The sequence below is a fragment of the Procambarus clarkii genome, chromosome 14 (assembly GCF_040958095.1).
Source record: "Procambarus clarkii isolate CNS0578487 chromosome 14, FALCON_Pclarkii_2.0, whole genome shotgun sequence".
In the NCBI taxonomy this organism is placed as follows: domain Eukaryota; kingdom Metazoa; phylum Arthropoda; class Malacostraca; order Decapoda; family Cambaridae; genus Procambarus; species Procambarus clarkii.
In genome coordinates this window covers 36,823,777-36,847,360 of record NC_091163.1, presented here as the reverse complement: position 1 = coordinate 36,847,360, position 23,584 = coordinate 36,823,777, and the positions used below count along the sequence as shown (strand labels likewise).

The window sequence follows — 23,584 nt, the reverse complement described above, 5'->3', positions numbered from 1 at the left end:
TGTTCCCCAGAACTTGCGTGTGTAGTGATTAATGTTAGTGATAAGATTTGGCGATTTGGGAACCTAGCGGTTGGTGGGTAGTGGAGGTCAGCTGAGTGTGACAGGTGACCTCGCATGTCCCAGGGGGACACCCAGCCACCGCTGGTCCCCAGGTCAGTGGGGAGTGGCAGGTGTAATTCTTAAGTATTAAGTGGTGGTTCTGCTCAGATTATTGCGATCGACTGTTTTACTCCATTTGAACGCAATAACCCGAGGTGTACTGGTATTGTACAGCATGCTAGGGGGAGGCTTAGTATGTCAGTAGACTTCACGTTGGGGACGCTCGACGTTAGATAGTCTGGTCACAGGGGTGGCAATAGTTTTGAGTTGTTTACCAGCGGAGAAGCTAGGGAAACACTCTGGGTCACGTAGGTGGCTGTAGGTTAAGGGTGGGAGTAATGGATATTTATGTACTTAAGATTAGGAACGGTACAGTTAAGTTTAGGCTAGGGTTTTGTCTATTAGTGCTGATTTTTTTGTGACAAGTTAAAAGTAGTGATGACCTTATTCTCTCTTCTCTAAACTTTACTCTGTTACTGTCTTATGTTCCACCAAGTCAATATCATTCAGGGTCAATTGGATTATTTAAATTTAAGTGTAGTCGTTGCCAGGAGGAGAGCGGTATGACTGGACTGTGTAACCCTATACAAACTACAGGGTCACATAACATATCTTGGGAGCACGATATTGTCGCCTTTCTGTTCACCCACAGGTGGGAGCCAGAAGAGAGGAGAGACGCACATACAAAAGAGGGAGACGGCTGCTGTGTACCATACTCACGGGCGTTTATCACCACCACCACGACCAGCCCACTACCTGGAGGTCATGGCTCCACCACCATCACCACCCCAGGGGACCCCAAGATGCAGCCCTCTCGGTCAGTCAACATTGGTCTACCCAGTGGACCCCAGGACGGACGGACCCCAGCGGACCCCAAGACGGACGGACCCCCAGTGGACCCCAGGTCGTTCTGCAGACGACCCCAGACGACCCAGTAAAGATGGAAGAGAAGCAACAACGACTCCAGTCTGTCCCACCAACATCGGTCTACCCAGGATGGACCCCAGGACGGACGGACCCCAATGGACCCCAGGTCGCTTGTCAAAGACCCATGGGAGGAGGAAGAGAGAAGAAAGAAGAGAGAAGAAAGAAGAGAGAAGAAAGAAGAGAGAAGAAGGAAGAGAGAAGAAAGAAGAAAGAAGAAAGAAGAAGAAGAAGAAGATAAGACAAGCTGAGTGAGACATGATGCCTCGTGTCCCTTGCTGGTATCAGCATCATTGCATGGAGCGTAATTGCAAGACAGGATCGTTTGCCTTAACTGGCCGCCCCTCCTGCAAGCATGTTGCTCTGTTGAGTGATTCATCCTGTGTCGTGCGGACTTGATGTGGCTGTCAGAAGTAGCTCTCTGAAGGAGGCGTGCTGGAGCAACAGGGAGGAAGAAGAGTAGGATGGGATTTCTACTGTTGGCAACTATATGAAGGTCTCGAAACTTGTAGTCCCTATAGCTGTGAAGAACCCCAATATACGTCTCTCATGGTGACTGACGTAGGGCCAATTACAGATCAGCTGGGACAAGCGAATTCCACGGTCCTGTGCGCAGTTCAAGTAGTAACGGCTTTCGGGTTGACCAAGGGTTGTTGTGCGTTAACGACGGAGAAGCGACGGAGGCAGTTGTGTTGAAGAAATGTGGTACAGGATTATCTACAAGACCAAGCAGTGACGTCGCCCAGCCAGAGACAATGGACGTCTGTCTATATATTTCATTTTTTAGAGTAGGATGATGTATATTTGTTTAGCTAGGATGTATTTTTTTTCATTAATAAAGTTGTTGCACACAGCTAGCTTGCTTTAGCAGTGTTGCAAAAACTTTATTTCGGGGAGAAGGGGAGATGTAACACTGTAAAAGTGTTTGGGTTAGTTTATTTAAAATATATATAGAATATGAGTCACAGACAGGGATTTGGAAAGGCGCCAAGTTGTCGGCGAAGATCTCACACCTCTAACCATTAATGACCCCAAGTGACCTGAGGTCAGATCATAAGAATTTCACCTTGCTTCCGCTAAGCTTATAATTGTAGTCTGGTAGCCTTCAAACATGCCGACGTTTAAGGAGTGGCTTGGTAGTGCCGGAGGCTATCTACTTGTGGGCGGAGTTAGTACTAGGGTCCCCAATATAACTCGGAGAGCTATCGAGCATTGGGCATTAACAGACAGAACAGCAGACGAGCCAGTAGAGAAGACGTCCCTAGCAGGGAGGCTGTCGGCCGGCAGGGGCGAGACAGTCTCTGTCAAGCTACAGACCCCCCCCCTCTCTATTCAACTTAGACTCAGTCCTCGGTGAGTGAACAGTAAGGTGACTTGGTCGTGTTTTACAAGTGATGTGTGAAGATCAGGGGCAGTCAATTGTAGTGTTCTCAGATTCTTGGAGGATGACTCACTTTGAATATTAATCTTTAACATTTCAAGTGGATTGCTTATATTATGATACTTAGTATGTGAAATATATGAACTTATTATTTAAATCGTCTTTGTTCCCTAGAGCTTTGAGTTGAGGTGAGAAAGCCTCGGTGGTTACTAGATTCAAGATATTAATGAGTACATGTTTGGAGTTGATACATGGTATAGAGGGAACATACTAATAATGAACTCATGATAACATCCTTTGAGAATTTTGTGATACAGGCAAGTTCCATTCCTTGTCTTGTATGTAATGATCATGAATGGATGGTGGCAGCATTTCGTCTTCTACTATCTACTTTCGACTTCTACTATCTACTCTTCTCCTTCTACCTATCTACTCCTCTCCCTCCACCCCTCTCTAAACTCTCACTTTCAACTAATGACCCTCCTCGCTCCTCCCACCTCTCTGCCTCTCACCCCAAACCCTCACTAATTACTTCACTATTCATTTCTTTCCTTTCGTTTTCTCTTATACGTTTGTGGCAATGATTCGGTATTCTAGAGTTCTTTCTGGAGTTTCGGGTAACTGATCAAGTGACGGCGCCTTGTAGTCTTAGCACCTAGGTAGTCGAATACCTAGGTTACAAGGTGTTGAACGAGAGAGGTTGCCTTAGGAACTCTGGAGGGTGCTCTAGAATAGTTAGCTAACTGAGGACGGGATAACGGACTAGAGAGAGCTGTTTCCCCCGGCCTCGTTAGTTAACTGGGGGGTGGAATAATGGACAAGATAGAGCTATTTCCCCCACCCCCGTTACAATGTGTGTGTGTCATGCTGGCCACACAATCACTGTGTGTGTGTCATGCTGGCCACACCATCACTGTGTGTGTGTCATGCTGGCCACACTATCACTGTGTGTGTGTGTCATGCTGGCCACACTATCACTGTGAGTGTGTGTCATGCTGGCCACACTATCACTATGTGTGTGTGTCATGCTGGCCACACCATCACTGTGTGTGTGTCATGCTGGCCACACCATCACTGTGTGTGTGTCATGCTGGCCACACTATCACTGTGTGTGTGTGTCATGCTGGCCACACTATCACTGTGTGTGTGTGTCATGCTGGCCACACTATCACTGTGTGTGTGTCATGCTGGCCACACCATCACTGTGTGTGTCATGCTGGCCACACCATCACTGTGTGTGTGTCATGCTGGCCACACCATCACTGTGTGTGTGTCATGCTGGCCACACTATCACTGTGTGTGTGTCATGCTGGCCACACCATCACTGTGTGTGTGTCATGCTGGCCACACTATAACTGTGTGTGTGTCATGCTGGCCACACTATCACTGTGTGTGTGTGTCATGCTGGCCACACTATCACTGTGTGTGTGTCATGCTGGCCACACCATCACTGTGTGTGTGTGTCATGCTGGCCACACTATCACTGTGTGTGTGTCATGCTGGCCACACTATCACTGTGTGTGTCATGCTGGCCACACTATCACTGTGTGTGTCATGCTGGTTACACTATCACTGTGTGTGTGTGTGTCATACTGGCCACACCATCACTGTGTGTGTGTCATGCTGGCCACACCATCACTGTGTGTGTGTCATGCTGGCCACACCATCACTGTGTGTGTGTGTCATGCTGGCCACACCATCACTGTGTGTGTGTCATTCTGGCCACACCATCACTGTGTGTGTGTCATGCTGGCCACACCATCACTGTGTGTGTGTGTCATGCTGGCCACACCATCACTGTGTGTGTGTCATGCTGGCCACACCATCAATGTGTGTGTGTCATGCTGGCCACACCATCACTGTGTGTGTGTCATGCTGGCCACACCATCACTGTGTGTGTGTGTCATGCTGGCCACACCATCACTGTGTGTGTGTGTCATGCTGGCCACACCATCACTGTGTGTGTGTGTGTCATGCTGGCCACACTATCACTGTGTGTGTGTGTGTCATGCTGGCCACACCATCAATGTGTGTGTGTGTGTGTCATGCTGGCCACACCATCACTGTGTGTGTGTGTGTCATGCTGGCCACACCATCACTGTGTGTGTCATGCTGGCCACACCATCACTGTGTGTGTGTCATGCTGGCCACACCATCACTGTGTGTGTGTGTCATGCTGGCCACACCATCACTGTGTGTGTGTGCCATGCTGGCCACACCATCAATGTGTGTGTGTGTGTGTCATGCTGGCCACACCATCAATGTGTGTGTGTGTGTCATGCTGGCCACACCATCACTGTGTGTGTCATGCTGGCCACACCATCACTGTGTGTGTCATGCTGGCCACACCATCACTGTGTGTGTGTCATGCTGGCCACACCATCACTGTGTGTGTGTGTCATGCTGGCCACACCATCAATGTGTGTGTGTGTGTGTCATGCTGGCCACACCATCAATGTGTGTGTGTGTGTGTGTGTCATGCTGGCCACACCATCACTGTGTGTGTCATGCTGGCCACACCATCAATGTGTATGTGTGTGTGTGTCATGCTGGCCACACCATCACTGTGTGTGTCATGCTGGCCACACCATCACTGTGTGTGTGTGTGTGTCATGCTGGCCACACCATCACTGTGTGTGTCATGCTGGCCACACCATCACTGTGTGTGTGTGTGTGTCATGCTGGCCACACCATCACTGTGTGTGTCATGCTGACCACACCATCACTGTGTGTGTGTGTGTCATGCTGGCCACACTATCACTGTGTGTGTGTGTCATGCTGGCCACACTATCACTGTGTGTGTGTGTCATGCTGGCCACACTATCACTGTGTGTGTGTCATGCTGGCCACACTATCACTGTGTGTGTGTCATGCTGGCCACACTATCACTGTGTGTGTGTCATGATGGCCACACCATCACTGTGTGTGTCATGCTGGCCACACTATCACTGTGTGTGTGTCATGCTGGCCACACCATCACTGTGTGTGTCATGCTGGCCACACTATCACTGTGTGTGTGTCATGCTGGCCACACCATCACTGTGTGTGTGTGTGTCATGCTGGCCACACTATCACTGTGTGTGTGTCATGCTGGCCACACTATCACTGTGTGTGTGTCATGCTGGCCACACTATCACTGTGTGTGTGTCATGCTGGCCACACTATCACTGTGTGTGTGTCATGCTGGCCACACTATCACTGTGTGTGTGTCATGCTGGCCACACTATCACTGTGTGTGTGTCATGCTGGCCACACCATCACTGAGTGTGTCATGCTGGCCACACTATCACTGTGTGTGTGTCATGCTGGCCACACCATCACTGTGTGTGTCATGCTGGCCACACTATCACTGTGTGTGTGTCATGCTGGCCACACCATCACTGAGTGTGTCATGCTGGCCACACTATCACTGTGTGTGTGTCATGCTGGCCACACCATCACTGAGTGTGTCATGCTGGCCACACTATCACTGTGTGTGTGTCATGCTGGCCACACCATCACTGTGTGTGTCATGCTGGCCACACTATCACTGTGTGTGTGTGTCATGCTGGCCACACCATCACTGTGTGTGTGTGTCATGCTGGCCACACCATCACTGTGTTGTAACACGGGGCGGAGAAGCATGCGCAAGCTTTAACGCTGATGACCGCAACGCGTCCGGAATAACTAGTTGATATACTGCCCTATTATTCTGGCTATTCACATAATACAGGACGCCCTGTTTCATCTCAAAATCATGAATAGGTAAATTCTTTTTCGTTTTTGGGTATTTTCCTCCTTCTAAATACTCAATAATTTCTTTCCATCTAGGCTCGCTCATCTGGTATTCTCTCATTTCATCTGATGGAATGGTTTCAATATTTTCATTAACTTGAATTGGCGCTATATTTCTACTTAGCGTGTCTGGCACAACATGTGCTGGACCAGGCTTGTACAAGATCTGGAATGAGTGGGCCGAAAGTTCGTGAGACCAGCGTGACATTCGTGGGCATTTTGTTCGCTTTTTAAATATGTGTGTTCACGCTCGATGGTCTGTGTAGATTACAAAGTGCCGCTGAAATAGGTAAGGCTCGAAATACCTAACTGATTCTACCACTGCCAGTGCCTCCCGATCCGTAGCTGAATAACGAACTTCAGGTCCTTTGACCTTCCTACTGAAATAGGCTACTGGATGGGGTAAATTATCCGCATCTCGCTGAATTAAGCACCCGCCAATAGCTATACCGCTGGCGTCAGTGTGCACTTCCCACTCTTTCTCAAAATCAGGAATAGCCAATACCGGTGTCGTGATTAGTTGGTCCTTCAGTTTGCGATAGGCCTCGTCATGCTCAGATTTCCACACAAACTTCGCATTTTTCTTTGTCAGATCAGTCAGGGGTGCTGAAATGCCAGCGAAACCTTCAATATGACGACGAAAATATCCGGCCGCCCCCAAAAACCTACGCACGTCCTTTGCTGTCCTTGGAGTAGGCATGTCAGCAATGGCGCGGCAAGAATCTGGGTCAGGTCGGATACCGTCTGGGCACACCTGGAACCCCAGAAATTTGAATTTCTGAGCCGCCAAGGTGCACTTCTGAACATTCAGCCTGAAACCTGCCTGATCTAACAACTTCAAAGTCTCAGTCAAGTCCCGCAGGTGTTCCTCAAACGTCCTGGAATATATCACCACGTCATCCAGGTACGCTAAAGAATGCCTACCCAGTACCGGACTAAGGATAAAGTTGATGGCCCTCTGAAACGACGAAGGCGCTGTCTTCAAACCAAACGGCATCCTACGGAATTGATAAGTGTGCCTACCATCCGAGAATGCTGTTTTTTCCCTATCCTGTTCTGCCACCGGAATCGCCCAATACGCCGATTTTGCGTCAAGAGTTGAGAAATACTTAGCAGCACCAAATTGATCTATTATCTCCTGTATTCGGGGCAACGGATACACATCACCCTTAGTTAATTCGTTCACCTTCCGGTAGTCAACACAGAAACGATAACTACCGTCCGGTTTCCGAACTAGCACAACAGAAGAGAGCCACGGTGACGTACTAGGCTCTATCACGCCTTGCCTCAACATTTTCTGGCACTCCTCCCTGATAACATTCTTTGCCTGTTCCGGCAACCTCCACTGTCTCGTGTACACAGGCAACTGATCACCAGTTGGAATGGTGTGCTCGATCTTATCAAGGAGACCAATCTGGTCATCCTCTGTCGCAAACAATTTTGGGAATTTCCTCAAAACTCCTCTCAGTGCCTTCCTATCCGCCTGTGTAACATGTTGCAAATCAAGAGCTGAAATTAATTTTTCTACTTCTTCTACATTCTGTGCAACATTTCTCGTCCCGTATTGTACTGTGGATGGAGTTTTCGTATCTACCATGTGCAATGCACTACATTGTGCAGTGACGGCTGGCGTCTCAGCTGACTCATGGTGAAAGATTTCTGTGTCCTCCACCATGGTTCCCCGAGATACCCTATCACCTGCCCTGAAGCGAAAAGTCTTATGTGAAAGATTGACAACTGGAATGAGTGCACCTTTATCGAGCATTACAATTAAGTGATGAGGAATTAATAAGCTATCACATCTCCCAGCCACCTGAAGGGTGGTACCTGGTTGTATGTGACGTCCCACGGCTACTTTAATAAATTTAACAGAATGTGGGGGGCAACTCTGTTTGGTCAATGCATGCAATGCACATGACCTCTTAACTGTGTCTGGAAGAGACTTAAAAATCAATTTTGGATCAATGGGATGATTAGAATCCCTCACATGGCAGAAGAGAGCATTGTTAGTGTCTGCAGACTTAACACTTCTCTTGTGTTCTTTAAGTCTGCCATTCAGTGTACGGCCAGTTTCGCCAAAGTATTGGAGAGGACAAGATGATCAGGAAATAGAGTAGACACCAGCAGCATTAGAAGCAGGAGGAGCAGTGTGAACTAGATTACTACGAAGTGTGTTAGTTTGTCGAAAGGCGAGTTTAATGTCAAGAGGACGAAAGGTATTGGTAAAAGTTTTGAGTTCAGATATGAAGGGAAGGCATAGTACAGTGCTACTAGTGTTGGAAGCAGGTTTAGGATGAAAGAAATTTCGTTTAGCTTGAGAGTAGACACAGTTAATGAAATGCAAAGGATAACCAAGGCGAGAGAATGATTTGTAGATAAAGGCAATTTCAAAATCAAGAAACTGAGGGTCGCTGATGCGTAGAGCGCGGAGGAAGAGAGAGACGAGGACACTTTTCTTAACAGAAGGAGGATGGTAGGAAAAGAAGTGAATGTACATGCCACTATGCATGGGTTTACGGTAGACAGAGAAAGAGAACCCAGACACAGAGCTGTGAACATGAACATCAAGAAAAGGAAGGAGGGAATTAGATTCCCACTCAACTTTGAAATGGATAGAAGGAGCCAGATTGTTAAGAGAGGCGAGGAAAGGTTGGAAAAGAATAAGGTCATGAGGCCATAAAGCAAAAATGTCATCAACATAGCGAAGCCAGAGAGAGGGACGAGTATCAATAGAAGGAAGAAGAACAGTTTCCAAGTATTCCATGTAGAAATTAGCAAGAACAGGGGAGAGAGGGAACCCATAGCGACACCGAAAGTTTGAGTGTAATATTTACCGTTGAAAGAGAAAGAGTTAGATTCAACACAGAGTCTAATGAGATCGAGGAAAACGTCAGTGGGAAGTGGGAGAGGAAGGAGGCCTTCTGACGCCTTCTGTCTGAGGAAAGAGAGAACGTCATCGAGCGGAACATTAGTGAACAGAGAGTCGACATCAAGACTAAGCATCTTACAAGAGGGTTGCAGGCGCAGTCTTTCTATGCAGTCCTGAGAGTGTCTGGACTGGACCAGACAGCTTGTGTGAGGCCTGGACCAGACAGTTTGTGTGAGGCCTGGACCAGACAGCTTGTGTGAGGCCTGGACCAGACAGCTTGTGTGAGGCCTGGACCAGACAGTTTGTGTGAGGACTTGACCAGACAGCTTGTGTGAGGCCTGGACCAGGCAGCTTGTGTGAGGCCTGGACCAGAGAGCTTGTGTGAGGACTGGACCAGAGAGCTTGTGTGAGGACTGGACCAGACAGCTTGTGTGAGGCCTGGACCAGACAGCTTGTGTGAGGCCTGGACCAGACAGCTCGTGTGAGGCCAGGACCAGACAGCTTGTGTGAGGCCTGGACCACACAGCTTGTGTGAGGCCTGGACCAGACAGTTTGTGTGAGGACTGGACCAGAGAGCTTGTGTGGGACCTGGACCAGACAGCTTGTGTGAGGCCTAGAACAGACAGCTTGTGTGAGGCCTGGACCAGACAGCTTGTGTGAGGCCTGGACCAGACAGCTTGTGTGAGGCCTGGACCAGACAACTTGTGTGAGGCCTGGACCAGACAGCTTGTGTGAGGCCTGGACCAGACAGCTTGTGTGAGGCCTGGACCAGACAGCTTGTGTGAGGCCTGGACCAGACAGCTTGTGTGAGGCCTGGACCAGACAGCTTGTGTGAGGCCTGGACCAGACAGCTCGTGTGAGGCCAGGACCAGACAGCTTGTGTGAGGCCTGGACCACACAGCTTGTGTGAGGCCAGGACCATAGAGCTTGTGTGAGGCCTGGACCAGACAGCTTGTGTGAGGCCTGGACCAGACAGCTTGTGTGAGGCCTGGACGAGACAGCTTGTGGGAGGCCTGGAGCCAAGATTAGAGAACTTTTCGGTTGATTTTTTTGGGGCTGGGGGGGTGTTGGTGGTGGGAGTGTTTGGAGTGGAGTTTGGGGTTTACAAGTAAATATAATTATTAATATTTATAAAAATATATATTACTTTATAACAGTAAACGATTCTTTTACTTTTCTTAAAGATGGTCAATAGATAGTTTACAATAAATTTGAATATTTAGAAATATAGTATAAGAATATATAAAGTTTTAATTTTATACGCAGTCAACTAATTAATATAATTTGAGAGTTTCATCAAAGTTATCAACTTCGTTTATGTAATAAATTTTTTTAATCGCTCTTAGAGCTACTTAATTGATTGCTCTGTGGTCGGGTCCGGATAGCTGAGAGGATTGTGTTTCGGATTCTTAGTTTTGAAGTTTGGGTTCGATCCCCGGTAGAGGCGGAAAGAAATGGGCAGTGTCTGTCACGCTGATGCCCCTGTTCACCTAGCAGTAAAAAGGTACCCTGGGAGTTAGAGAGGGAGTACAAGTTTGATATTCCTTATTAGTGTTTTAATTTATTAATAAAGCTCTCATTATAAGAGCTATATATATCGTATTACTGCAAGTACTATAATTGCCACAACTGTCCCAAGAACATTTTCTGAAGTCACCAGCATAAGTCCTATTGGTGGTGCCTGAGAGCTTGAGTAGAGAGCTTGAGCGAGGCCGGGAGTTGAGAGCTTGAGCGAGGCCGGGAGAGCTTGAGCGAGGCCGGGAGTAGAGAGCTTGAGCGAGGCCGGGAGTAGAGAGCTTGAGCGAGGCCGGGAGTAGAGAGCTTGCGCGAGGCCGGGAGTAGAGAGCTTGAGCGAGGCCGGGAGTAGAGAGCTTGAGCCAGGCCGGGAGTAGAGAGCTTGAGCGAGGCCGGGAGTAGAGAGCTTGCGCGAGGCCGGGAGTAGAGAGCTTGAGCGAGGCCAGGAGTAGAGAGCTTGAGCGAGGCCGGGAGTAGAGAGCTTGAGCGAGGCCGGGAGTAGAGAGCTCGAGCCAGGCCGGGAGTAGAGAGCTTGAGCCAGGCCGGGAGTAAAGAGCTTGTGTGGGGCCGGGAGTAAAGAGCTTGAGCGAGGCCAGGAGTAGAGAGCTTGAGTGAGGCCGCGAGTAGAGAGCTTGAGCGAGGCCGGGAGTAGAGAGCTTGCGCGAGGCCGGGAGTAGAGAGCTTGAGCGAGGCCAGGAGTAGAGAGCTTGAGCGAGGCCGGGAGTAGAGAGCTTGAGCGAGGCCGGGAGTAGAGAGCTCGAGCCAGGCCGGGAGTAGAGAGCTTGAGCCAGGCCGGGAGTAAAGAGCTTGTGTGGGGCCGGGAGTAAAGAGCTTGAGCGAGGCCAGGAGTAGAGAGCTTGAGTGAGGCCGCGAGTAGAGAGCTTGAGCGAGGCCGGGAGTAGAGAGCTTGCATGAGGCCGGGAGTAGAAAGTTTGAGTGAAGACTGGAGCCATGAGCAGAGAGCTTGAGGCCAAGAGCAAGAGCTGGGGGGTAGACATCTTGATATATGCAGATGATGAGTCACAATAACGTAGCTGAACAATGTTGGCCAAACAACAATAGAAATTGAAGAGACGACGACGTTTCTGACCGTCGTGGACCATTATCAAGTCGACTGTGTATCAGAGGTGATACACAACATACCCAACATGAACCTGAGTCCTGGCTTTGTTGCTGCTGACTCTTTCCTTTCACAGTATATATTCAAATGTTCTAAACTTTCTAACAAACGTGACCTAACATAAGCCTTCCCTTCCTTTTATCTTTCTCTTGTTTTCTCTTATGATCCCTTTCTTATTCCCATTATTACATTCTTTATTACACCTTACCTTCCTTACCTTTTGCCTTGCTCTTATCTTCCTCTAAGATTTCCATCTCCTCACCTCTCTCTTGCCTATTTATTGCTCTTGCCTCCCTCGTCTCATCACAATGGACTTGATAATGGTCCAGGACGGACCGAAACGTCGTCGCTTCAATTTCTAATGAGTGGTTTGGTTAACAGCTTGATATATTCATTATTATTATTAAATTTGTATTAATTACAGTAGGAAATTACTACATTTTAAATGTTAACAAAATATTTAAAAAAAATTTTTGATTATATATGAAATTACAAAATTATAGTATAATTAATTAGAAAGTCAATCTTATTTACGCAGTAAATTTATTTATATATTGAAAGACGTAATGGCAGTTAATAAATAATATAAAATTTCTAATTTTTTACTAAAGCTCTTATTATTAAGATTTATATCGCGTATAATACACGTGCTGCCAGTACCTCAACTGTCACAAGCACAATATCTCAATAGTCACCAGCAAAAGGTATATTTGTCGTGCCTGAGAGCTTGTGTGAGGCCTGGACCAGACAGCTTGTTTGAGGTCTGGACCGGACAGCTTGTGTGAGGCCTGGACCAGACAGCTTGTGTGAGGCCTGGACCAGACAGCTTGTGTGAGGCCTGGACCAGACAGCTTGTGTGAGGCCTGGACCAGACAGCTTGTGTGAGGCCTGGACCAGACAGCTTGTGTGAGGCCTGGACCAGACAGCTTGTGTGAGGCCTGGACCAGACAGCTTGTGTGAGGTCTGGACCAGACAGCTTGTGTGAGGCCTGGACCAGACAGCTTGTGTGAGGCCTGGACCAGACAGCTTGTGTGAGGCCTGGACCAGACAGCTTGTGTGAGGCCTGGACCAGACAGCTTGTGTGAGGCCTGGACCAGACAGCTTGTGTGAGGCCTGGACCAGACAGCTTGTGTGAGGCCTGGACCAGACAGCTTGTGTGAGGCCTGGACCAGACAGCTTATATGAGGCCTGGACCAGACAGCTTGTGTGAGGCCTGGACCAGACAGCTTATATGAGGCCTGGACCAGACAGCTTGTGTGAGGCCTGGAGCCAAGATCAGAGAACTTAGGGTCCAGAGTTTGGGGTTTACAACTTGATATAATCATTAATGTTGATAAAAATATATTACTTAAATGGAATATTTATTTATTATATATTTTTTAAATTATGCCAAGAAATAATTAAAAAAACTAAAAAATTAGGAAATATAACATAAGAAGTGAAAAGCTTAAATTTTTTACCCAGTCAACTAATTAATATTAGAAGATAAACATTGTTACTAGTAGTGGAACTTTCTGCTAAATTTATAAATTAGCTCTCATAAGAGCTATAAGTATCTCATTACTCGATGGTCGTGTCCTGACAGCTGAGTGGACAGTGTTTCGAATTCTTAGTCGTGAGGTTCTGGGTTCGATCCCCGGAGGAGGCGGAATCAAATAGGCAAAGTTTCTTCACCTTGATGCGCCTGTTCACCTAGCAGTAAACAGGTACCTGGGAGTTAGAGAGAGAGAGAGTACAGGTTACATATTCTCTAATAGTTTTTAAATTTTTTATAAAGCTCTCATTATAAGAGTTATATATATCGTATTACTGCAAGTACTATAATTGCCACAACTGTCACAAGCACAATTTCTGAAGTCACCAGCATAAGTCCTATTGGTGGTGCCTGAGAGCTTGAGTAGAGAGCTTGAGCGAGGCCGGGAGTAGAGAGCTTGAGCGAGGCCGGGAGTAGAGAGCTTGTGTGAGGCCGGGAGTAGAGAGCTTGAGCGAAGCCGGGAGTAGAGAGCTTGAGCGAGGCCGGGAGTAGAGAGCTTGAGCGAAGCCGGGAGTAGAGAGCTTGAGCGAGGCCGGGAGTAGAGAGCTTGTGTGAGGCCGGAAGTAGAGAGCTTGTGTGAGGCCGGGATTAGAGAGCTTGAGTGAGGCCGGGAGTAGAGAGCTTGAGCGAGGCCGGGAGTAGAGAGCTTGAGCGAGGCCGGGAGTAGAGAGCTTGAGCGAGGCCGGGAGTAGAGAGCTTGAGTGAGGCCGGGAGTAGAGAGCTTGAGTGAGGCCGGGAGTAGAGAGCTTGAGCGAGGCCGGGAGTAGAGAGCTTGAGCAAAGCCGGGAGTAGAGAGCTTGAGCAAAGCCGGGAGTAGAGAGCTTGAGCGAGGCCGGGAGTAGAGAGCTTGAGCGAGGCCGGGAGTAGAGAGCTTGAGCGAAGCCGGGAGTAGAGAGCTTGAGCGAGGCCGGGAGTAGAGAGCTTGAGCGAGGCCGGGAGTAGAGAGCTTGAGCGAGGCCAGGAGTAGAGAGCTTGAACGGGGCCGGGAGTAGAGAGCTTGAGCGAGGCCGGGAGTAGAGAGCTTGAGCGAGGCCGGGAGTAGAGAGCTTGTGTGAGGCCGGAAGTAGAGAGCTTGCATGAGGCCGGGAGTAGAGAGCTTGCATGAGGCCGGGAGTAGAGAGCTTGAGTGAAGACTGGAGCCATGAGCAGAGGGCTTGAGGCCGAGAGCAAGAGCTGGGGGGGGGGGGGGGGTGGACGTCTTGATATATGCAGATGATGAGTCACAATAACGTGGCTGAACAATGTTGACCAAAACCACACTAGAAATTGAAGAGACGACGACGTTTCTGACCGTCGTGGACCATTATCAAGTCGACTGTGTATCAGAGGTGATACACAACATACCCAACATGAACCTGAGTCCTGGCTTTGTTGCTGTTGACTCTTTCCTTTCACAGTATATACTCAAATGTTCTAAACTTTCTAACAAACGTGACCTAACATAAGCCTTCCCTTCCTTTTATCTTTCTCTTGTTTTCTCTTATGATCCCTTTCTTATTCCTATTACTGTACTAGGTGTCCCGGGTCACGCGTTGCTGTGGCTCAGCAACCTTCCCTGTCACCCGTCACCCGTCCCCTCGTCCTCCCCACCATCCCCCGTCACCCGTCCCCTCGTCCTCCCCACCATCCCCTCGTCCTCCCCACCATCCCCCGTCACCCGTCCCCTCGTCCTCCCCACCTTGAGCCCCTCTCTTGTCCCCTCGTCCTCCCCACCATTCCTCCCTCCCTAGTCTTATGCCTTCCCAAATGGTCTGATGTTCCCATCAGAAAATTGGGAACATCAAGTGATCTGATGTTTCCATTACTGAAAAAAAAGAAATACAGTTAAAAAATTTAATGAAAATATGAAAAAAAAAAACTATGCACATGAAATGAACGATATGGTAAACAACACAGTTCAATTCCAACGCAATTCACACAAAATAATTATATCAAAATGAAAATAAATCAAAATCTATGAAAATTCAGTTTATCAATGTAATCAGAAACATTGAAATGGAATTGTGACATATATAGTACATAGCATGTGTGTTGTTCTCACGTTCAACAGATGGCGTGGTTTTTCAAGAAAGCACAGTTTTACCTGTCACAGGTGTGGGTTCTATACTTATACATACGAAATGAACGGTATGGTAAACAACACAGCTCAATTCCAACACAATGCCACACAAAATTAAAAAAAAATTAAATAAATCGAAATCTATGAATATAAAATTTATCAATGCAATCGGAAACATTGAAATGGAATTCGTGACATATTTAGTAAAGCGTGCATGTTGCTATTATATGCAACAGATGGCGCTGTTTTTAAAAAAACGCATGTTTTTACCTGTCACAGGTATGGCATCTATATGGCAGTTATATGAAAAGACTCGAATATTCGAATGCAACGTTGTGTCAAAATTTCGAAGCAATCGGTAAAGAGGTTCCGAACGTTTCCCTCACATGAAAAACACAATAAAAGAAAAGTTTGTCAGAATAAGCATGTTTTTTTTACCGTTACAGACGCGATATCTATATAGTATGTATATAAAAACCTGCTCGGATGTGAATGGAACGTTGTGTGAAAAGTTCAAAGCAATCGGTGAAGAACTTTCAGAGATTAGCGGTTATGCACAAACAAATATTTCCTTTTGTATTTATAAAGATTTATTTGTTTTATTTTTCCTAAAAGCTTCTTATAATTAATTTAAAACAAATTTAAATATTTCCAAATATAGTATAAAAAGTTATAAAGTTTTATTTTTTACGCAGTCAACTAGTAATTATAGTTAGAGAGATTATGAGCCACATTCCTGTTTATTTACTTTAAAATTTTAAACCAGCTCTCATAAGAGCTATAAATATCTCATCACTCGATGGTCGGGGCCTGACAGCTGAGTGGACAGAGTTTCTGATTCGTAGTCCTGAGGTTCTGGATTCGATCCCCGGTGGAGGCGGAAAAAATGGGTAGTTTCTTTTACCCTGATGTACCTGTTCACCTAGCAGTAAATAGGTATCTGGGAGTTAGAGAGAGAGAGAGTACAGGTTACATATTCTTTATTAGTGTTTTCATTTTTGTTAATAAAGCTCTCATTATAAGAGCTAAATATATCGTATTACTGCAAGTACTATAATTGCCACAACTGTCACAAGCACAATTTCTGAAGTCACCAGCATAAGTCTTATTGGTGGTGCCTGAGAGCTTGAGCGAGGCCGGGAGTAGAGAGCTTGTTCGAGGCCGGGAGTAGAGAGCTTGTATGGGGCGGGAGTAGAGAGCTTGAGTAGAGAGCTTGAGCGAGGCCGGGAGTAGAGAGCTTGAGCGAGGCCGGGAGTAGAGAGCTTGAGCGAGGCCGGGAGTAGAGAGCTTGAGTGAGGCCGGGAGTAGAGAGCTTGAGGGAGGCCGGGAGTAGAGAGCTTGAGTGAGGCCAGGAGTAGAGAGCTTGAGTGAGGCCGGGAGTAGAGAGCTTGAGGGAGGCCGGGAGTAGAGAGCTTGAGTGAGGCCGGGAGTAGAGAGCTTGAGTGAGGCCAGGAGTAGAGAGCTTGAGGGAGGCCGGGAGTAGAGAGCTTGAGGGAGGCCGGGAGTAGAGAGCTTGAGTGAGGCCGGGAGTAGAGAGCTTGAGGGAGGCCGGGAGTAGAGAGCTTGAGTGAGGCCAGGAGTAGAGAGCTTGAGTGAGGCCGGGAGTAGAGAGCTTGAGGGAGGCCGGGAGTAGAGAGCTTGAGTGAGGCCGGGAGTAGAGAGCTTGAGGGAGGCCGGGAGTAGAGAGCTTGAGTGAGGCCAGGAGTAGAGAGCTTGAGTGAGGCCGGGAGTAGAGAGCTTGAGGGAGGCCGGGAGTAGAGAGCTTGAGTGAGGCCGGGAGTAGAGAGCTTGAGTGAGGCCAGGAGTAGAGAGCTTGAGGGAGGCCGGGAGTAGAGAGCTTGAGGGAGGCCGGGAGTAGAGAGCTTGAGTGAGGCCGGGAGTAGAGAGCTTGAGGGAGGCCGGGAGTAGAGAGCTTGAGTGAGGCCAGGAGTAGAGAGCTTGAGTGAGGCCGGGAGTAGAGAGCTTGAGGGAGGCCGGGAGTAGAGAGCTCGAGTGAGGCCGGGAGTAGAGAGCTTGAGGGAGGCCGGGAGTAGAGAGCTTGAGTGAGGCCAGGAGTAGAGAGCTTGAGGGAAGCCGGGAGTAGAGAGCTTGATCGAGGCCTGGAGTAGAGAGCTTGAGTGAGGCCGGGAGTAGAGAGCTTGAGGGAGGCCGGGAGTAGAGAGCTTGAGTGAGGCCGGGAGTAGAGAGCTTGAGGGAGGCCGGGAGTAGAGAGCTTGAGTGAGGCCAGGAGTAGAGAGCTTGAGCGAGGCCGGGAGTAGAGAGCTTGAGGGAGGCCGGGAGTAGAGAGCTTGAGCGAGGCCAGGAGTAGAGAGCTTGTGCGAGGCTGGGAGTAGAGAGCTTGAGCGAGGCCAGGAGTAGAGAGCTTGTGCGAGGCCGGGAGTAGAGAGCTTGAGGGAGGCCGGGAGTAGAGAGCTTGAGCGAGGCCAGGAGTAGAGAGCTTGTGCGAGGCTGGGAGTAGAGAGCTTGAGCGAGGCCAGGAGTAGAAAGCTTGTGCGAGGCCGGGAGTAGAGAGCTTGAGGGAGGCCGGGAGTAGAGAGCTTGAGCGAGGCCAGGAGTAGAGAGCTTGAGCGAGGCCGGGAGTAGAGAGCTTGTGCGAGGCCGGGAGTAGAGAGCTTGAGGGAGGCCGGGAGCAGAGAGCTTGAGTGAGGCCGGGAGTAGAGAGCTTGAGCGAAGCCGGGAGTAGAGAGCTTGAGGGAGGCCGGGAGTAGAGAGCTTGAGGGAGGCCGGGAGTAGAGAGCTTGAGCGAGGCCGGGAGTAGAGAGCTTGCATGAGGCCGGGAGTTGAGAGCTTGAGCGAGGCCGGGAGTAGAGAGCTTGTGTGAGGCTGGGAGTAGAGAGCTTGAGCGAGGCCAGGAGTAGAGAGCTTGTGCGAGGCCGGGAGTAGAGAGCTTGAGGGAGGCCGGGAGTAGAGAGCTAGAGCGAGGCCAGGAGTAGAGAGCTTGTGCGAGGCTGGGAGTAGAGAGCTTGAGCGAGGCCAGGAGTAGAGAGCTTGTGCGAGGCCGGGAGTAGAGAGCTTGAGGGAGGCCGGGAGTAGAGAGCTTGAGCGAGGCCAGGAGTAGAGAGCTTGAGCGAGGCCGGGAGTAGAGAGCTTGTGCGAGGCCGGGAGTAGAGAGCTTGAGGGAGGCCGGGAGCAGAGAGCTTGAGTGAGGCCGGGAGTAGAGAGCTTGAGGGAGGCCGGGAGTAGAGAGCTTGAGTGAGGCCGGGAGTAGAGAGCTTGAGCGAAGCCGGGAGTAGAGAGCTTGAGGGAGGCCGGGAGTAGAGAGCTTGAGGGAGGCCGGGAGTAGAGAGCTTGAGCGAGGCCGGGAGTAGAGAGCTTGCATGAGGCCGGGAGTTGAGAGCTTGAGCGAGGCCGGGAGTAGAGAGCTTGAGGGAGGCCGGGAGTAGAGAGCTTGAGTGAGGCCGGGAGTAGAGAGCTTGAGCGAAGCCGGGAGTAGAGAGCTTGAGGGAGGCCAGGAGTAGAGAGCTTGAGGGAGGCCGGGAGTAGAGAGCTTGAGCGAGGCCGGGAGTAGAGAGCTTGCATGAGGCCGGGAGTTGAGAGCTTGAGCGAGGCCGGGAGTAGAGAGCTTGTGTGAGGCAGGGAGTAGAGAGCTTGAATAAAGACTGGAGCCAGGAGCAGTAAAAAGCTTGAGTGGGGCCTGTGGTTCACAGCGTGAAAAATCATTAATATTATTAAAAGTACATTTTCTTGCATTTGGGAATAATAATATTTAAAAATTGTTTAAAAAAACTCAAAAAAAATTTAATAAAAAAAGTACCTGAAGAATACTATATCAAATTTTAAACTTATTACCAATTTCGCAGTCAAGTAATATATATAAGTAAAGAACGTTCAATTAGTCCAGTACGGGCTCACCATGGCCCGTGCTACTTGGAGCTTTGTTCCAAGTAGCGAATCAAAAACATCAATTATTACAATTTAACTTATTGAAATGATTTTTGTTTAATATATCTCAAAATAGTTATTAATATCGAATTACTGCAAGTGCCGTTGTTGTCACGACTGTCACATGCACAAGTTCTTAATAGTCACCAGCAAGACGCCTATTTGTGGTTTTTGAGAACTTGTGTGAGGCCTGGACCAGACAGCTTGTGTGAGGCCTGGACCAGACAGCTTGTGTGAGGCCTGGACCAGACAGCTTGTGTGAGGCCTGGACCAGACAGCTTGTGTGAGGCCTGGACCAGACAGCTTGTGTGAGGCCTGGACCAGACAGCTTCTGTGAGGCCTGGAGCAAAGATCAGAGAACTTGGGGTATAGTTTGGTGTTTGGAGTTTACAGCTTGATATAATCATTAATATTTATAAAAATATATATTACTTTATCAAAGTATTATTATTTTTCTTTTAAATAAATGCTTTTAAAAATTAGTTTACAACAATGTAAAATGTGTTGAAATATAGTATAAGAAGTTAAAAAGTTTGACTTTTTTACGCAGTCAATTTATTATTATTTGTAGAGAGCAAATAACCAAGATATATCTGTTACATCCTCTAAAATTTTAAATTAGCTCTTATAAGAGCTATATATATATATATATCTCATTACTCGATGGTCGGATCCTTATAGCTGAGAGGATAATGTTTCGGATTCGTAGTCATAAGGTTCTGGGTTCGATCCCCAATAGAGGCTGAATCAAATAGGTAATTTCTGTCACCCTGATGCACCTGTTCACCTTGCAGCTAATAGGTACATGGAAGTTAGAGAGAGAGTGAGTTCAGGTTACAAATTCGTTATTAAAGTTTTATTTTTTTAATAAAGCTCTCATTATAAGAGCTCTATATATCGTATTACTGCAAGTACTATAATTGCCACAACTGTCACAAGCACAATTTCTGAAGTCACCAGCATAAGTCCTATTGGTGGTGCCTGAGAGCTTGAGTAGAGAGCTTGAGCGAGGCCGGGAGTAGAGAGCTTGAGCGAGGCCGGGAGTAGAGAGCTTGAGCGAGGCCGGGAGTAGAGAGCTTGAGCGAGGCCGGGAGTAGAGAGCTTGAGCGAGGCCGGGAGTAGAGAGCTTGAGCGAGGCCGGGAGTAGAGAGCTTGAGCGAGGCCGGGAGTACAGAGCTTGAGCGAGGCCGAGAGTAGAGAGCTTGAGTGAGGCCGAGAGTAGAGAGCTTGTGTGAGGCCGGGAGTACAGAGCTTGAGAGAGGCCAAGAGTAGAGAGCTTGAGCGAGGCCGGGAGTAGAGAGCTTGAGCGAGGTCGGGAGTAGAGAGCTTGAGCGAGGCCTTGAGTAGAGAGCTTGAGCGAGGCCGGGAGTAGAGAGCTTGAGCGAGGCCGGGAGTAGAGAGCTTGAGCGAGGCCGAAAGTAGAGAGCTTGTGTGAGGCCGGGAGTACAGAGCTTGAGCGAGACCGAGAGTAGAGAGCTTGAGCGAGGCCGGGAGTAGTGAGCTTGAGCGAGATCGGGAGTAGAGAGCTTGAGCGAGGTCGGGAGTAGAGAGCTTGAGCGAGGCCGGGAGTAGAGAGCTTGAGTGAGGCCGGGAGTAGAGAGCTTGTGCGAGGCTGGGAGTAGAGAGCTTGCATGAGGCCGAGAGTAGAAAGCTTGAGCGAGGCCGGGAGTAGAGAGCTTGCATGAGGCCGGGAGTAGAGAGCTTGCATGAGGCCGAGAGTATAAAGCTTGAGCGAGGCCGGGAGTAGAGAGCTTGAGTGAGGCCGGGAGTAGAGAGCTTGCATGAGGCCGAGAGTAGAGAGCTTGAGTGAATCCGGGAGTAGAGAGCTTGAGTGAGGCCGGGAGTAGAGAGCTTGAATGAGGCCGAGAGTAGAGAGCTTGAGCGAAGCCGGGAGTAGAGAGCTTGAGTGAGGCCGGGAGTAGAGAGCTTGAGCGAGGCCGGGAGTAGAGAGCTTGAGCGAGGCCGGGGGTAGAGAGCTTGAGCGAGGCCGGGAGTAGAGAGCTTGAGCGAGGCCGGGAGTAGAGAGCTTGAGCGAGGCCGGGGGTAGAGAGCTTGAGCGAGGCCGGGAGTAGAGAGCTTGAACGAGGCCGGGAGTAGAGAGCTTGAGCGAGGCCTGGAGTAGAGAGCTTGAGTGAGGCCGGAAGTAAAGAGCTTGAGTGAGGCCGGGAGTAGAGAGCTTGTGTGAGGCTGGGAGTAGAGAGCTTGAGTGAAGCTGGAGCCACGCGCAGAGAGCTTGAGGCCGAGAGCAAGAGCTGGGGGTAGAGTCCTTAATATATGCAGATGATGAGTCACAATAACGTGGCTGAACAATGTTGGCCAAACAACACTAGAAATTGAAGAGACGACGACGTTTCTGACCGTCGTGGACCATTATCAAGTCGACTGTGTATCAGAGGTGATACACAACATACCCAACATGAACCTGAGTCCTGGCTTTGTTGCTGTTGACTCTTTCCTTTCACAGTATATACTCAAATGTTCTAAACTTTCTAACAAACGTGACCTAACATAAGCCTTCACTTCCTTTTATCTTTCTCTTGTTTTCTCTTATGATCCCTTTCTTATTCCTATTATTACACTCTTTATTACATCTTACCTTCCTTACCTTTTGCCTTGCTCTTATCTTCCTCTAAGATTTCCATCTCCTCACCTCTCTCTCTTGCCTATTTATTGCCCTTGCCTCCCTCGTCTCATCACATTGGACTTGGTAATGGTCCAGGACGGACCGAAACGTCGTCGCTTCAATTTCTAGACTGGTTTGGCTAACAGTTTGATATAGTCATTATTATTATTAAATTGTAATTAATTACAGTAGAAAATTTTTACATTTTAAGAGATAACAAAATTTTTTGAAAGAAATTTTAATTGTATATGAAATTAGAAAATTATAGTATAATTAATTAAAAAATCCATGCTTTTTACGCAGTAAATTTATTTATATATTTAGAGACTAAATTGTTATTAAGTAGTTCTGATGTACTTCAATTTTTTACTAAACCTCTCATTATTAAACTTTATATCGCGTATAATACAAGTGCTGCCAGTACCTCAACTGTCACAAACACAATTTCTCAATACTCACCAGCAAAAGGTCTATTTGTCGTGCCTGAGAGCTTGTGTGTGGCCTGGACCAGACAGCTTATGTGAGGCCTGGACCAGACAGCTTGTGTGAGGCCTGGACCAGACAGCTTGTGTGAGGCCTGGACCAGACAGCTTGTGTGAGGCCTGGACCAGACAGCTTGTGTGAGGCCTGGACCAGACAGCTTGTGTGAGGCCTGGACCAGGCAGCTTGTGTGAGGCCTGGACCAGACTGCTTGTGTGAAGCCTGGACCAGACAGCTTATATGAGGCCTGGACCAGACAGCTTGTGAGAGACCTGGACCAAAGAACTTATGTGAGGCCTGGACCAAAGAACTTGTGTGAGGCCTGGACCAAACAGCTTGTGTGAGGCCTGGACCAGACAGCTTGTGTGAGGCCTGGACCAGACAGCTTGTGTGAGGCCTCGACCAGATAGCTTGTGTGTGGCCTGGACCAGACAACTTGTGTGAGGCCTGGACCAGACAGCTTGTGTGAGGCCTGGACCAGACAGCTTGTGTGAGGCCTGGACCAGACAGCTTGTATGAGGCCTGAGTCAGAGAGCTTGAGTGAGGCCTGGACCAGAGAGCTTGTGTGAGGCCTGGACCAGACAGCTTGTGTGAGGCCTGGACCAGACAGCTTGTGTGAGGCCTGGACCAGACAGCTTGTGTGAGGCCTGAACCAGACAGCTTGTGTGAAGCCTGGACCAGACAGCTTGTGTGAGGCCTGGACCAGACAGCTTTTGTGAAGCCTGGACCAGACAGCTTGTGTGAGGCCTGGACCAGACAGCTTGTGTGAGGCCTGGACCAGACAGCTTGTGTGAGGCCTGGACCAGACAGCTTGTGTGTGGCCTGGACCAGACAACTTGTGTGAGGCCTGGACCAGACAGCTTGTGTGAGGCCTGGACCAGACAGCTTGTGTGAGGCCTGGACCAGACAGCTTGTATGAGGCCTGGACCAGTTAGCTTGAGTGAGGCCTGAGTCAGAGAGCTTGTGTGAGGCCTGGACCAGAGAGCTTGTGTGAGGCCTGGACTAGACAGCTTGTGTGAGGAATGGACCAGACAGCTTGTGTGAGGCCTGGACCAGACAGCTTGTGTGAGGCCTGGACCAGACAGCTTGTGTGAGGCCTGGACCAGACAGCTTGTGTAAGGCCTGGACCAGACAGCTTGTGTGAGGCCTGGACCAGACAGCTTGTGTGAGGCCTGGACCAGACAGCTTGTGTGAGGCCTGGACCAGACAGCTTGTGTGAGGCCTGGACCTGAAAGCTTGTGTGAGGCCTGGAGCAGAGACCTTGTGTGAGGCCTGGACCACACAGCTTGTGTGAGGCCTGGAGCAGAGACCTTGTGTGAGGCCT

General features: G+C 48.9%; 1 protein-coding gene across 1 annotated transcript; it reads right to left on the bottom strand.

Moving 5' to 3' along the window:
• Window positions 1-341: 341 nt before the first annotated feature.
• LOC138364794 (uncharacterized) lies at window positions 342-20,940 on the bottom strand. The gene is made up of 3 exons (XM_069324768.1): window positions 20,271-20,940; window positions 17,525-18,223; window positions 342-415 (listed from the first exon to the last, which is right to left on the bottom strand). The coding sequence occupies exons 1-3, from the start codon at window positions 20,938-20,940 to the stop codon at window positions 342-344; spliced, it is 1,443 nt and encodes a 480-aa protein (XP_069180869.1).
• Between the last annotated feature and the right edge of the window lie 2,644 nt (window positions 20,941-23,584).

Excerpts from the sequence above, each read along its gene's own strand:
- LOC138364794 (XM_069324768.1), bottom strand. The coding sequence starts at position 20,940 with ATGCAAGCTCTCTACTCCCGGCCTCACTCAAGCTCTCTACTCCCGGCC. Across the intron at positions 18,224-20,270 it reads GCTCAAGCTCTCTACTCCCG|CCTCGCACAAGCTCTCTACT; the intron begins GCCTCGCTCAAG and ends CTCTACTCCCAG. Across the intron at positions 416-17,524 it reads CCTCAAGCTCTCTACTCCCG|CCACCTACGTGACCCAGAGT; the intron begins GCCTCGCTCAAG and ends CTTAACCTACAG.